This window comes from Scyliorhinus canicula, chromosome 18, assembly GCF_902713615.1.
Source record: "Scyliorhinus canicula chromosome 18, sScyCan1.1, whole genome shotgun sequence".
NCBI lineage: Eukaryota > Metazoa > Chordata > Chondrichthyes > Carcharhiniformes > Scyliorhinidae > Scyliorhinus > Scyliorhinus canicula.
In genome coordinates, this window is record NC_052163.1 from 8,846,349 (window position 1) to 8,860,496 (window position 14,148).

The following is a 14,148-nucleotide window of genomic DNA, read 5'->3' on the forward strand; positions in this document are numbered from 1 at the left end:
CCGACATGGCCTCGAGAAAATAAAGTTTGCCTTAAAAGGATCAATGTTAGGATTCTCCCGGAGGTGGCAGCCGTTCATCGACTTTCATGTGAAATGTCGGCAGTAGCAGCTTTCGGGAGCGGGGGGGGGGGGGGGGGGGGGGGGGTGGTAAGTGTTGTGTTTGTTTGTTTCTTTGTTATTCTCGATGGTCTGTGAAGACGGAGCCATTCAGGAAAATATCTATTTTTGCACTATTAATGTTTAAGGCTTATTGTTCTTTCTCTGTTTTTGTTATAAAATTTTACAAATACTCCAATAAAATTTTTTAAATAAATGTGCACACCATGTCACTTTGCATAGGTGCATTTGAAGCAGCATTGGAGGCCCTCTCTCCAAGCAGATGAGGACCTGATTAAAATACAACGATCATGATCCTGTGATGCAAACAGGCGCCCCTCCCTCAATTTGCTCCAGACCCCTAACAATCAACCTGTCTTAGTGCCGGGAACTGTTACACCAGATCCCCAGCAGAAGTACCCTGTCACCCGAAACGCCATTTCTGCTCACTGCCCAGATAAAGTTTCCTGCTTAGGATCAGGTAGGAAACTCGCCTGCGAAATGGCCCTGAGATCCAGGAATTAAAATAACCACAATCTTGCTCCACTGCAGCCTGAAGGTTAGAAGCAGCAGAACCTGTGCCAATTTTGCTGCACTTGTTCAGTCTAACTATCGCCCACTTGTACCTGAGTGGGCTATAGCTCTTCCTTCGGCTGACGTTTACAGGCACAATGGCTAATTTCTCTTGTGCCGTTCAAAGTTGTGAATATATTTAGTGGGAAAGTAATTGTAAACATACTGCCAAATATTGCAAACACATTACAGTGGACGGAGGATTCTTTCTGCTCTTCTAACTTTCTCCTTTCATTTTAGGATCGTCTTTATTTCGTCATGGAGTACGTGAACGGTGGTGACCTGATGTACCACATTCAGCAAGTTGGAAAGTTCAAGGAACCGCAGGCAGTGTAAGTATTTATCCCTGTGGCTTCCGTGAATCTGAATTCCAGAGTTCTCGTGATTTAGTTGTGCACTGTCCCATCACCCCTGCCTACAGAAGTGTTTCTGTGGCCACATGATTCATTGTGAGGGATGGGACACGAGCCAATTTTCTTCATGTACATTAGCGTCTCTGGGTTGCGTTAGCCTTAAAGGCAAGAAACTGCATTTCTCCTCTTCACCCAGCAAATAAATATAGCTGTACAGTAGTGTACAGCCCAGGGCCCACATGCAACCCATCAGGGTTCCGAACACAGCCCCCCGAGACATTTGACTGCTGCTCAGATGCAGGGTTGTCAAATATTGCTGATTTCCACCCACATAGTTTTTCCTACCAGAATGACTGCACGTAAAGCAAGGGCGAGTGAAGTTAGGTGCGTGCTGAATGCTCACAACATTGAATGAGAGCCAAATGTCGAATCATGCGTAAATATTGATTTTAGTTTTACCACTTGAAGTCGAAGACAGCTCTATTAATGTATTTCCTGTAACTTGGTATGAAATATTCGGCATGGACGAAATGTGTTCAATCTTATTCAAGGGTCATAGCTGGTGAACCATCTCGATTTCAATCTTGCCGCCCACTGAGATGAAGGAGGGCCACATGCGGCCCACTTACCCGCCCAGGTTGCCCATCACCGCTGTACAAAGAGGTGAAGAGGGAAGGACGTACACGTCCATTTCTCCTGTTTAATTGTCCAGAGTTCCAGGGCTCATCACTGTATCCCCCCTTGTCCACTCCATTCCCACCTCGGAGTGAACATCGGGCCTATTGTGGCACTTGACCATCTGCTTGTTGTCAGTAATTTATTAAAGCAGTTTAATAGAACTTGCGAATTATAAAAGGGTTCCTTCAACTTTAAGAGCAATATTCTGGATCAAACCATTTCAGTTGAAAGATTTGAAATTGTTATTTGGAATATCTGAACACCGTTTGTTCTTTGCAGTTTGTCTTGATGTTTCTTTTCTATCTAGGTTCTATGCAGCAGAGATCGCTGTGGGTCTGTTCTTCTTGCACAAGAAGGGGATTATTTACAGGTAATTGCTGGATCAGAAATAATGACAATAAACCAGCCCACAGTTCCAATGTGGACAGTTGCAACGAGGCAAGGTTCAAAATGCTATTATGCTCTACTTACTAGATAACTGCGATGTTTGTTGATATCCATCACGCAACCACTGGGTGCAATTCGGTATTCACCCACACTTGGACATTTCTTCGGAGCTTGGGGAGTTCCTCACTGGGAAAACCCACACTTTGAATTTGTTTCTGCAGTGGGAACTAAAGTCCCCGGCAACCGGCTCCTCAGAGATCAAGGCGCAGAGATTTCAAGGTGAGGTTGAGGGTCCCCAGACCCCACACCCACAGACATCATGATCCCCCCGCCCCCTCCCCCACAGACATGGACAACAGCCCAACCCCTCGATCCCAGAGAGGAAACCTCCCTGCCCCCATCACTAAATGTCCATGTGAAGCCCCCCGCACTTCCACGCCTATTTCAGGCTCCCTTCATCCTCCCTGCCCTTCATACCTCCCTTTCATGGGCATGGTCCCCCACCGGCCCTGCCTGGCACCTGGGTTCCCTAGCAGTGCCAACCAGCACCCCTGCTGTGCCAGGTGGTTCCAATCTGGGTGCCAGGGCACTGCCCTGCCCTGTCCCCGAACACCCAGGCGCTCCAATGGCCTCTGAGGCCCCCCCCCCACAAACGATGTGGCCATCACGTCTGGTGTCCGTTTTTGGAAGCCAGTACTAATTCGTGCCGCCATGTGGCTGGTGCTGATGGTGACTATCAGGAGCCGGGCGACTGTGGCCTTGAATGGGCCACTCATATTAAAATGAGCCAAATGGCTCATACCGTGCGAGGCTCGGCACCTGCCGATACCTGTTTTGGCATCTCCCACTCTGCACCTGGCATAACGGGGGTCAGTGCCGGACACAAGGTGGGAAAATCATGCCCAATGTCAATTTTAAAAAAGCCAAAGACACCAATGGCAAATGTACTTTGGTGCCATAAAGCCCGACTCTTCCTCCGGGAGAACAACCCAGACTTTCTCCTTCGATCCATTACCTCCCGACATCTAGGCACTTTGGATGAAACTACAGTTTCTTGACCTGATAGTATGGTGGCTCCTGGTTGAACCACGGAAATCTGTGCAGATTACCTGTTAATGGGATCTCATGTCTGATCCAGGAAGATCTAAGGAAGGGAAATGACAAAGAGCATGTAACAAATAATAACAATTTGCATTTAATTATCAACTGATAAAGGACACAAATGTTGAAAGTTGTCACACATTTTCCATATGCTGCATGCTGTTAACATTGATACAAACTATGGTCAGATAGGGTTGACTTAGATCAAGGTAAGAGTGTCTTCCTCATTGAGTCTAGGGATATTCTGGCTTCCACATCAGCAGCTGTTAGTATAATATGTCGCGCAATTGGACAAGATTGTGATCATTGGTCCCATCGCTACACACTCAGGTGAATTTAGTTTGCTGGAGGCAAGACCTTGGGGAAATTGCTCTCTTTTATATTTGGGCTATTTTAATTCAGAAAGGATGGAAAGAAGATTAAGAAATGCTGTTGTATCTATATTTAAAAAATGGGGAGAAGGGCAGCCCTGATGCGACTGATGTTTATTGTCCAATTCTGGTTTGGTGAACTGAATGGCTGGCTTGGCCACTTAGAGGAGAGTAAAGAGCCAGGACAGGAGGCCAGGCCCAGTGATGCACGAGGTTTCCTTCCTTAACACGAGTTAATGAGAACCGGTAAATGTTTCCTGGCAGAGGCGGCACATCGGCGCAGTGGTTGGCAGTGCTGCTTCACAGTGCCGAGGACTCGGGTTCGATACCGGCCCCGGGTCACTGTCTGTGTGGCGTTTGCACGTTCTCCCCGTGTCTGTGTGTGTGTCTCACCCCCACAACCCAAAGATGAGCAGGGTAGGTGGATTGGGCACGATAAACTGGAAACAAGTAAATTGGGTACTCTAAATATATTTGAAAAAAATTCCTGGCAGTTTCATGGTTACGTTTACAGACACAATTGGCCAAATGTGCAACATGATTAAATGTAATGTGCGAGCTGGAGATAATTGTTACAACCATTGCATTATTTCCGAAATTCCTGGGGCACCCGAGCTCAGCCACTCCTGATTGTACCCTTAATAGTGGGCTCATCTTAGTTACCCGTAAATTAACATACTTTCAAAACAGTCAGGATCTCCACCTTGGTTATCACCTACTTAATCCATATTTAAATTGTTTGCAGAGACTTAAAGCTGGACAATGTGATGCTGGATGCCGAGGGACATATTAAAATTGCAGATTTTGGCATGTGCAAAGAGGCCATATTCAACAGCGCGACAACTCGAACCTTTTGTGGGACCCCAGACTACATAGCGCCAGAGGTGAGGCCAGTGCCAAGTCCTAGCTCATCCCTACATAAGAGCGTTGCTGAAATGCCATCAGGCAGATGGCAGAAAGTAGTCATTATTTCCGGGTCTCTTAAAACACCTTTTGAGTCTCATTAATAAAAGTCCAACGACAATCCTAATGAACAACATTGCAACATGGAAAGGGTAGCCCATCACAGGGCAGCCCAACCATAAAGCTGCATCTGATAGTTGGTGTTGCAAGTTGCAGTGCAGAACAAGCTCTTCTGTAGAGCACATGTCTACCTGAGACTGGGAATTATCCCAGCTCCTCTGGCTATTTGGCTAATTATCCCTGTTCATAGATGGATATAGGTAACTTAACAGCCAGAAAATGATCTTACCCAATTGGTATTTAATTCTTTGAAAAAAGGCAATTTCCCCTAAACGGAGATATTCTTTGACAAAGAGTCACCCAGACTCGGAACCTTAGCTACCTTCTCTCTCCACAGATGCTGTCAGACCTGCTGGGATTGTCCAGTATTTTCTGTTTTTGTTTCCGATTCCAGCATCCGCAGTAAATTGCTTTTTCATTCTCTGCTGTGTTTGTCACATTATTTTGCAGCAAAATGTCAGCATTTGTTGTTGCCTTTCCCTTCAGCACAAATTGTCTTTCCATGAATGTGTCTAAATTTGCTACAATTGATACTGTGGCCAGTTAAGTGCTGTGTGAAAGCTCAGTTATGATGCATTGATTACTCATGGTCTTTCACAGATGAAATTGTAACTCTGTACTTTCTTTGCAGTTGTGCCATATGATATATTTTGTTTAATTTGGAGCTTTATTCAGACATTTACCGTGTCCTGAAGTCTTTGCAGACTGTGTCTTGCTGCCAGCTTGGTCACACATTACACCCAGATTGCTAAAGGCATAAATTGGAATGTCACTTTGCATTAGGGACAGCCACAGTATAGGGATTGGATCCTGTCATTTCAGCCACACTGAGACATTTGATGAGAGGCGAAACTTGCAATTTTGCACCAGTTTATAAAGAATTTTATACTGTTCAGAAGAGGAAAGCAATTCACCATTCTCCTATTACAATTACACATTGAGAGTGACTGATTTTGTGATTGGGCACAACAATTTGAAAAAAGCCATATTTTCACATCACCGTCATCCCTCACTCTTCTATCAGCCATGATGTGGAGATGCCGCGGCGCATTGGACTGGGGTGAGCACGTTAAGAAGCCTTACAACCTGTTGGACTTTAACCTGGTGTTGTAAGACGTCTTGCTCTATCAGCTGCAGATTGTTCGCATCTCCCACACAATGCAGACTCCAGCCTCTTCACACCTAACACCATTGTCTCCCTGCTGCCCAAGCTTTGCCTGCTGACCCACTCGGCCCGTAGTGAAGCAATTACTTATGCCACGGGCAGTGTTCCGCTGCCATGCTGGATTTGATTGCACCAGCTTGGAGAAATCTTTCTGCTCCTTTTTTTTGCTCTTCTTTTTGAAACGGGTATTTCTGGGTGGGAAAGTTGTGACGTGCAAAGTGATTATTAGAATGGGCAAGGGAAAGCACAAGACACTGGCCAGTCTGGTTTCCTGACACCCATTTCAGGGTGCTGTAACACTTGGAATCAATGGAATGACGTCAGGGTGTTTTGGTTCCAATGCACTGACTCCGTGACTCAAGTGGTGAGCTGGATAAAGAGCGAAACGAAAGCTCGTCATCTTCCTGGCAGGAGTTCTTTTACACTTTCCAGGCTATGACAGTCTGGAAATCTTTGTGGGAAAACTTTAAAACTACATAACTCACTCTATACACAACAAGCTTCAGTTTGTTCCACTTGGTATGACTGAACACCTTTTCTCAGATGGTGATAGCGATATGGTTACTAGACTAATAATCCAGATGCCCAGGCTAATCCTCTGGGATAATGGTTTAAATCTCACCAAGGCACACAAGTGGAATTTAAATTCCATCAATGCAGTCTTGAATTAAAAGCTAGTCTCAGTAATGGGGAACATAAAACTACCATCGATTGTTGGTTCACTAATGTCCTTTAGGGAAGGAAATCTGCCGTCCTTACCTGGTCTGGCCTGCATGTGACTTCAGACCCACAGCAATGTGGTTGACTCTTAAATGCCCTCTGAAATAGCCCAGCAAGCCACTCAGTTCAAGGGCAATTAGGGATTGGCAACTCGTGCTGGCCTTGCCAGCAACACGCACGTCCCATCAAATAATTAAAACAACACATTTTCCATGGAGTCTCAAAATTAAGAGATAGTTTCAATTTAACTACAGACAGAGAGTGGTAATTAGAATGGACTGACAAAGGAAGCAGTGGGGCTGAATGTATCAGCAAATTCAAGAAGAAGTTGGATGAGAACAGGGAAATAACTTGATTGATATAAGAATAATTTTGGGTGCTATGGTTTCTACACATTAGCCACATGGACTGCAAGGCTGTTCTCAAGTCTTGTATCTTCCTGGTTCCGTTAAAATGAGCTGCATCTTTCCTTTTCTATGGTTAGTTATTTACCAACTTTCACTTCATCACCACCCCAGCTTGTACTTTTAAGCTTAAACTCTTGTTTTAAAAAATGAACATGAATAACTTGGATTGGAACTACAAGGAGATTTTTTAAATTTCAGTTTTGCTACCCTGCTCACCCACTCCCTTTCCTCTACTCTAATCCCCTCCACTCACCTCACCATCCAGCCCCCTTTCCATCTGCACTCTGTCATTCTGACAGAGCAGGTGCACTGTTGATCTCTGCCATGAAAAGACTATCTCTTGATCATTTGGTGAATTCAGAATTATAAATGTTCTCAGTAGTGAATGTAAACCTAATGTGCTTCTGTTAAAAGGTGTTTCTTCTGTCTTCTGGATATTGTTTGGGAAGTTATTAAGGATTGCTTAGTGTTGTATTCTTTGGGGGTTGTATTTGAATTGATGGTTGCTAAGATGTTCACTGTATGTTTCAAAAAGGTTAACTTGAGTTCATAGGGTAAACATTATTTTGCTTTAAAAAATACTTTTCCATTTCTGCTGTACCACACCTGTAGAGTGGGCCGTGTGCTCCCCATACCACAATCTAGTAAAAGTTGTGGGTCAGGTGAACTCCATGATACACTTTGGGGTTCTCTAAACCCTGGCCGATAACATGTTCCCCAGTGCTTACGTCAGATATATATAAAGGGGATACAGGTGGCACTGTGGGGTCTTGTTCGACACAATAAACTTGAAGTCAAAGAAGTCAAGACTTGATTTCTAGTTCTTTATGCTAGTAAGTAGAAAGGATTGCAAACTAAGATTTTTTGATGAAATACTGCATTCTGAAATGTAACCTAGAAGCGTGATTTAGATAACTTGGAAATAAATGGCTGAGTCCAGGGTTGGGGTTTGACTGCCCACCATTGTTTTCTGAGCGTCACCTCTATGACCAATGGAAGAATGAAGTTGCCGTGTGGACGTGGGTTATATCCTTGCCCTTGACAAAACAAGGAATGGCCTTGGCACTTTCGCTGCCGTGTGGAAGCAAAATAAGATGCAAGGTATTCTCGGAATCAGATTTGGATCAGTTGGACTCAGGTGAAGGTTTGGAAACATTGTTAACTCGCAAAGGAGGAAGTTGAGTTCACCCCGCGGCATCGCCTCACACCAGAGTCTCCATCCTATCTCCCTCCCCCAACTCCTCCCACTTACGCTTTACTTACTTTAAGAAGTTGTTAAACGGCTTCCACCTCTGGGGGAACTCCGACTCTGCGCCGCGTACGGCCAACTTAGCTTTATCCAAGTGCAGGAATTCTGCCAGGCCTCTGACCCACACCCCCACCTTTGACGGCTCCGAGTTCTGCCAACTCAACAGAATCCCCGTCTGTGGGCTATCAGGGAGGCAAAGGCCTACACAATGGCCTCTTCCCCACCTGGACTCCCGTCTCTTTCGCCACGCCAAATATCGAGACCTCAGAATACGGGGCCACCCCCACACCCAGAATCTCGGACATTACATCCAACCCATACACACATTTATTTAACTTCCCGAGTGTCAAATTCTGTGTTTGGGGCCTCTTTTGGAGGACAAAAAAAAGTTCTCTTTGAAGCTGATGCCCCTGTAAGAATGCAACTTTAATATCTATCGACTTGCATTTGTGGCTAACCGAGTCAGGACGATTTTCAAAATAATCTTTCCTGCCGTGGGTACCTTTACATCTTGGCCACCCAGGTTTTCTTCAAAACACCTTGTGCCAGCAGCCTGACTTTGGCCTATTCCATTCCTTCAATTTTGTGTGGGCCGGTAATAAATGGTGCCTTAGTGAGGTCTCCCAGGTGAGGCCATTATCACAGAATCATAGAATTTACAATGCAGAAGTAGGACATTCGGCCCATCGAGTCTGCAGTGGCCCTTGGAAAGAACACCCTACTTAAACCCAGACCTCCACCCTATCCACATAATCCAGTAACCCCCACCTAACCTCTTTTGGACACTAAGGACAACTTAGCGTGGCCAATCCACCTAACCTGCACATCTTTGGATCTTAGGTCCCTGGCGCCAGGGGATCCAGCGAACACATATTTAAATTAGCCTAATGGTTTATTTAAACATGCAGATCAGGATCACGACAGTGAGGCGGAGATCCAAATCTGAGCAGGTATGCCGAGCGTTGGAGCCTTCACGAGAATCCTCTCGCGAGATTCAACGGCCTCGTCCCTACACCAAGTCGGGCCTCTGACAAGGTCGCTAAATCGAGCCCGGAGTTTGGGAGGTTGAGAGGTATTTTAATAAAGATATTTCAAATAATTGAAGGATTTATTAAGGTAGATACATTTTCCTGGTGGGGATGGGGAAGTGCAGACAATCTTACCGATCTCCGCCATTTGAGAATCGAACGGAGAAACATGTTTCATGCAGAGATCAGTGGAACTCTGGAACCTGCTCCCTCAAAGGTTGTCGATGTTGGGTCAATTGACGTTTTCAAGACGGAGGTGGACAGTTTTATATTGGGTTCAGGGTTTCCAGGGAGATGGGCCAGAGGCAGACAGTACAATTGGGGAACAGATCAGCCATGATCTATCTGAATGGCAGAACAAGTTTGTGGGTTGAAAGCCTACGCCCGTTCCCACGTGGAAATGTTTCCTAATCCTTGGGGGCAAATAGGAAGAATGCAGAAAATGAATTCCACAATTCAAACTGCTCATAATAGCACAGCACCAAGCAACAACTATTTCTGATCGGTCAGATTAAAGAAATTGGAGTCTGGGCTGACCATGGTTCATTGGTATCCTGCCATCTACGCCAAACAGCCAACTGCGGATGGTTCAACTTTGCTGATGGCTGAAGAGGGCAATCCTTGAGAGGCAGGCCGGGCCACACAAGCTCCCAAGTGTTACCTGTTGCCAAGCCACTGTGGGCCCAGTTCCTGATGGCGGGGTCGCCATTTTCCTCTGTTGCCAACCTGTATCTCCCGGGTACGATAATCATTGTTTTGGGCTTTCGTTTCACGATTGTAAGCATCCTTGAAGCGGGCCTGAGTATGATTAAACTCAAAATATTTTACCTAACGGAAGATTCATGAGTCAGCCACACTGTCCCAAAGTTTGATCTGTTTATATAAAACTTTTTTTTCAGTTTAACTTACCCCAGCTAAAGAAAGTAAAGGCGGTTGGCACGTGACTGTGCATCTTGCACCACCAACCTTGTCCCTATTTATAGGAAGGTGGCAGAGAATGACTAATCTGCGAGCAAACATTCTGGCGCCTAATGCCTGAATATAGAATTCAGCAATGTGATAACACACGCATTCAACAACTCTCAGGGCACTTTTACACTGCAGCCGTCCAGCTGCCAACAGATGCATTTCCTCCTCCTTTCTCCTTAATATAAGCAACCTTTCTGAAAACCCGCAGCACCGCAGGCCCTTGAAGATGTGTCGTTACAACATTTGTCCTTATTCTTTCATGGGAAAGGTTGCCTCTGGCGAAGCCAGCATGTGTTGATCATCTCCCTAATTGCCCCTGAACTGGACGTTTCAGAGGGGAGTGAAGGGTCAATTGCGTTGCTGTGTGTGTGGGTCTGGGGTAGGCCAGGCCAGGTGAAAATGGCAGATTTCCTTCCCCAAAGGACATTAGTGAACCAGATGGGCCTCTATGGCAATCGATGGTAGTTTCATGGTCACCATTACTAAGACTAGCTTCACAACCCGGATTTATTATTGTATTTCAATTCCTCCGGCTACCATTGTGGGATTTGAACCCATGGCCCCAGAATATTAACCTCAGCCTGTGGATGACTAGCCCAGTGACATTACCACTCTGTCACCATCTCTCAATGTTCTTTTAATGCTACTGTTTCAGCACCTGTATGGAGTTGGATCTCTAGATATTAAGCTGTAGACATCATAGGTAAAATCCCAATCACTCCACCCTGTCAACACAAATACTGCAGAGCAGACCCCGAAGACCATTGATCCTTGAAGAAATGGATTCCACCCCAAGGCACAGGAACTGGGTCATTTGTGTGCTTGGTGTGGACCAACAGGCTTGAAGAGGACCTCAGCATTGCCCACCCCAATGTGACCTTACAAGGCAGGGCATTCCACTCGCTCTTCAGGCAGATGTTCCAAAGGCCTTTGCCAGGACAAAGACAATGGTGACTTTCAATATCCTTAGCTTCTAAAGAAGGCAGGTGCTGACCAAACCAAATAATTGATTTATGGCATTTATTCCGGTTGATTATCTTTGTTGATGGGACCTTTGTGGCTTTTCCTAGTTCTCAACTGGGAGAGTTCCATAAAGGTGTACAAAGCAGACACAGACCAATCCCTAAGGTAGCTCTGGAACTCTACAGACACATCCTTGGATCGAGAGAGAAATTTTCCCAACACTCGCCCCACTCCGTTAAAATTGATCAAAACATCACAAATGGAACAGAAGCGGATTTGAAATGAGCTGCCTGCCCTTTTTTGGTTTCTTTAACCCGAGTTCCCACCTTGGGTGCAACAGAATTTTGGGCTGTTCAGTTCTCGATGGTAAGCACAAAATCGAAGCACAACACTGTCAATGTGATTTTCTACTTATTTACTTTCAATGGGTGCAAATGACTGAGGTAGTCATTGAAATTGCCCAGAATGCGTCGAAGCAAAAAATCTTCTCCAGGATCACTTAACTCAGTATAAAAGTGGCAAAAATTGTATCGGAATCTGTTGCAGTCTGAAATGTGTTGAGTTGTTACAAATGGACACTTCTCTATCCAGTTGTCAATTAATGGCATTGGGACCAGTAGGATTTGGGTTTGTTACTTGGGTTGGACATCTGTTGCCCGAGCTTTTTGTATTGGTCGTGTATTTTCCAGTTAGCATTCACCAGAACCACTCCCTCCATTATCCGCCTCATACCCAACACCACCACAACCATGCCAGGCACCACCCTTCCAACCCGCCACAGGCTCATCCTCCACTCCGCCACAGGCTTCACTCTGCCACAGGCCCCAATCCTCCACCCCGCCAGGCCCCCACTTCTCCACCATGGGAACTGCTCTGCTCTTAAAGAGTTGAGAGTTCCCTGAGAGGAAAAATCTGAATTTTTAGTGAAACAGCTATTTTGATCTGTGGCCTTTGCTGGAGGCAAGCTGTGAACGGACTGATCACCCATGTCCCCTCATTGGAATAAATTCAGAATGATTGACCTTCCCTTCCCAAAGGGAGGCACCCAATGCCGTCAGAGCTGATACAACAGCTTTACCAGAACAAGTGAATTTCTGGAAACATATCCTTGAGTCCTGCTACGCAACTGTTAACTGTGAAGTAGTCATGGTGATTGATGCTGGAGAAAAAAAATTTTTAAACAGGGGGTGGAAGTGGCAAAGCAGCCAAATGTTCTCAGTAAAGTTGAAGCATTCAGAATGTAATTGAATTGTTTTTTGTTTTTGTTTCCTTCCCTCACATTTTGGATCTTTTCCATATTTTTTAGATTATTGCTTACCAACCGTACGGAAAGTCTGTGGACTGGTGGGCTTACGGAGTATTACTTTATGAAATGTTGGCCGGACAGGTAAGAAACTTTTTGGGAAAGGGGGCTTTGGATGATGTTATGGAGACCAGTAGATCTCCCCGTGGGCTCCGTGGAGTATGAATGTCTCTGTTGAGCAGGCGGGAGATCGCCCGTATGGGAAACAAGCAGTGGGGTTTAAAACCCGCTGCTTCAGCCCGGGCTAGTATTCTCTTCCTCTCCTGGCTTGGACTTGTGCACTGTAAGCCTTTTCCGTTATGTAAATAAAAGCGGATGGTGTTGGCAGATTGGCCTTGGCGAGCTTATTGGCGACGAGGAATAAACAAGTTTTCTTTCTCCGAGCCACCTTCATTGTCGAGAACAGGCAGCCTCTCCGGTAAGAAAAAAAATGCCTATCTTTGTTAAACTTGATCCAGATAATCTCTAAAGTGGTGCACGTGAAACTGGACCCGGGGTCCTCGGGTGGCCATATTCGGGGTGTCGGACCAGCCGGGATTAGAAACGGGTGTGAAGGCAGATGTTGTAGCCTTCGCTTCGTTGATCGCCCGAAGGCGGATCCTGTTAGGGTGGAAATCAACCTCTCCACCCTGTGCCCTGGCGTGGCCCGGGGTGGGGGGGGGGGGGGGGGGGGGGGGGGGGGGGACCTGCTGGAATTCTTGAGAAGGTCAAATTTGCACTGAGGGGAAGGATGGAGGGATTCTACAATTCATGGGCGTTATTCATTATGCACTTTTGAGAATTGGATCACATCGAGCATTAGGGGGGAGGGGGACTGTACGTGTTAATGGTGACTATGGGTGATTCCTGATTCCTCTTCGTCATTTGCTTATGTGAACATGCGGGCTAATGTTTAGGGGTTTGGTGGGAGGATGGGATCGTTGTTATTGATATGAGGATTGACATTACATTCGCTACTGATTATTGTTTATTGTTGGGTGTAAATGTGGGAGAAAATGTGAAAAAGGAGGAGAATAAAAATATTTTTTAAAAATACGATCCAGATGATATAGCTGAGAGACTGGGCCTAATACACAGGGCGGATGCGATAATATCGAGGGAGATGAAAAACAGGAAGTGATCTTTCTGAGACCCCAACATTCAGTGCGATCTACCCAGATGCCCCTTACTCAAGGACTTTTAACAAGTTTTTTAAAAAGCACTGTGATACGAAGGACTCTTATCCTCCAGAGATACCGCCTTTAACACTGCAGGGGGAACCCCGGGGAACCTGGCACCAAATGTTTGGCCACATTTCAAAAATTGGCAGATGATTGTGAATTAAGTCCATCCCTGAATGAAATGTTGCGAGACAGATTGATATGTGGAATAAACAACTTGACACCCAAAAACCATTGTTGGCAGAACCCAACCTGGATTTTTAAAAATCCATCAAAATAGCTCTATCACAGGTCAGCAGGTGGCGCAGTGGGTTAGCACTGCGGCCTCACGGCGCCGAGGCCCCAGGTTCGATCCCAGCTCTGGGGCAATGTCCGTGTGGAGTTTGCACATTCTCTCCGTGTTTGCCTGGGTTTCGCCCCACAACCCAAAAATGTGCAGGGTAGGTGGATTGGCCACGCTAAATTGCCCCTTAATTGGAAAAAATGAATTGGGTAATCTAACTTTTTTTTAAATAGCTCGATCACTGGAAAGTGCAGAAAAAAGGTGCATCAGAGAGCAATGCCCTCTGGTTAGGGGGAGGGATCTCATGTAACAGTAACCG

The 14,148-nt window shown here is 45.7% G+C and overlaps 1 protein-coding gene across 1 annotated transcript in view; it reads left to right on the plus strand.

Moving 5' to 3' along the window:
* Positions 1-14,148, plus strand: part of LOC119953069 (protein kinase C alpha type-like) — a 249,538-nt gene that overhangs the window by 201,896 nt on the left and 33,494 nt on the right. Inside the window, exons 10-13 of the mRNA XM_038776888.1 lie at positions 910-1,001; positions 2,008-2,070; positions 4,305-4,443; positions 12,390-12,470. Coding sequence (XP_038632816.1) covers positions 910-1,001; positions 2,008-2,070; positions 4,305-4,443; positions 12,390-12,470 — 375 coding nt within the window. The remainder of the gene's footprint in view (positions 1-909; positions 1,002-2,007; positions 2,071-4,304; positions 4,444-12,389; positions 12,471-14,148) is intronic.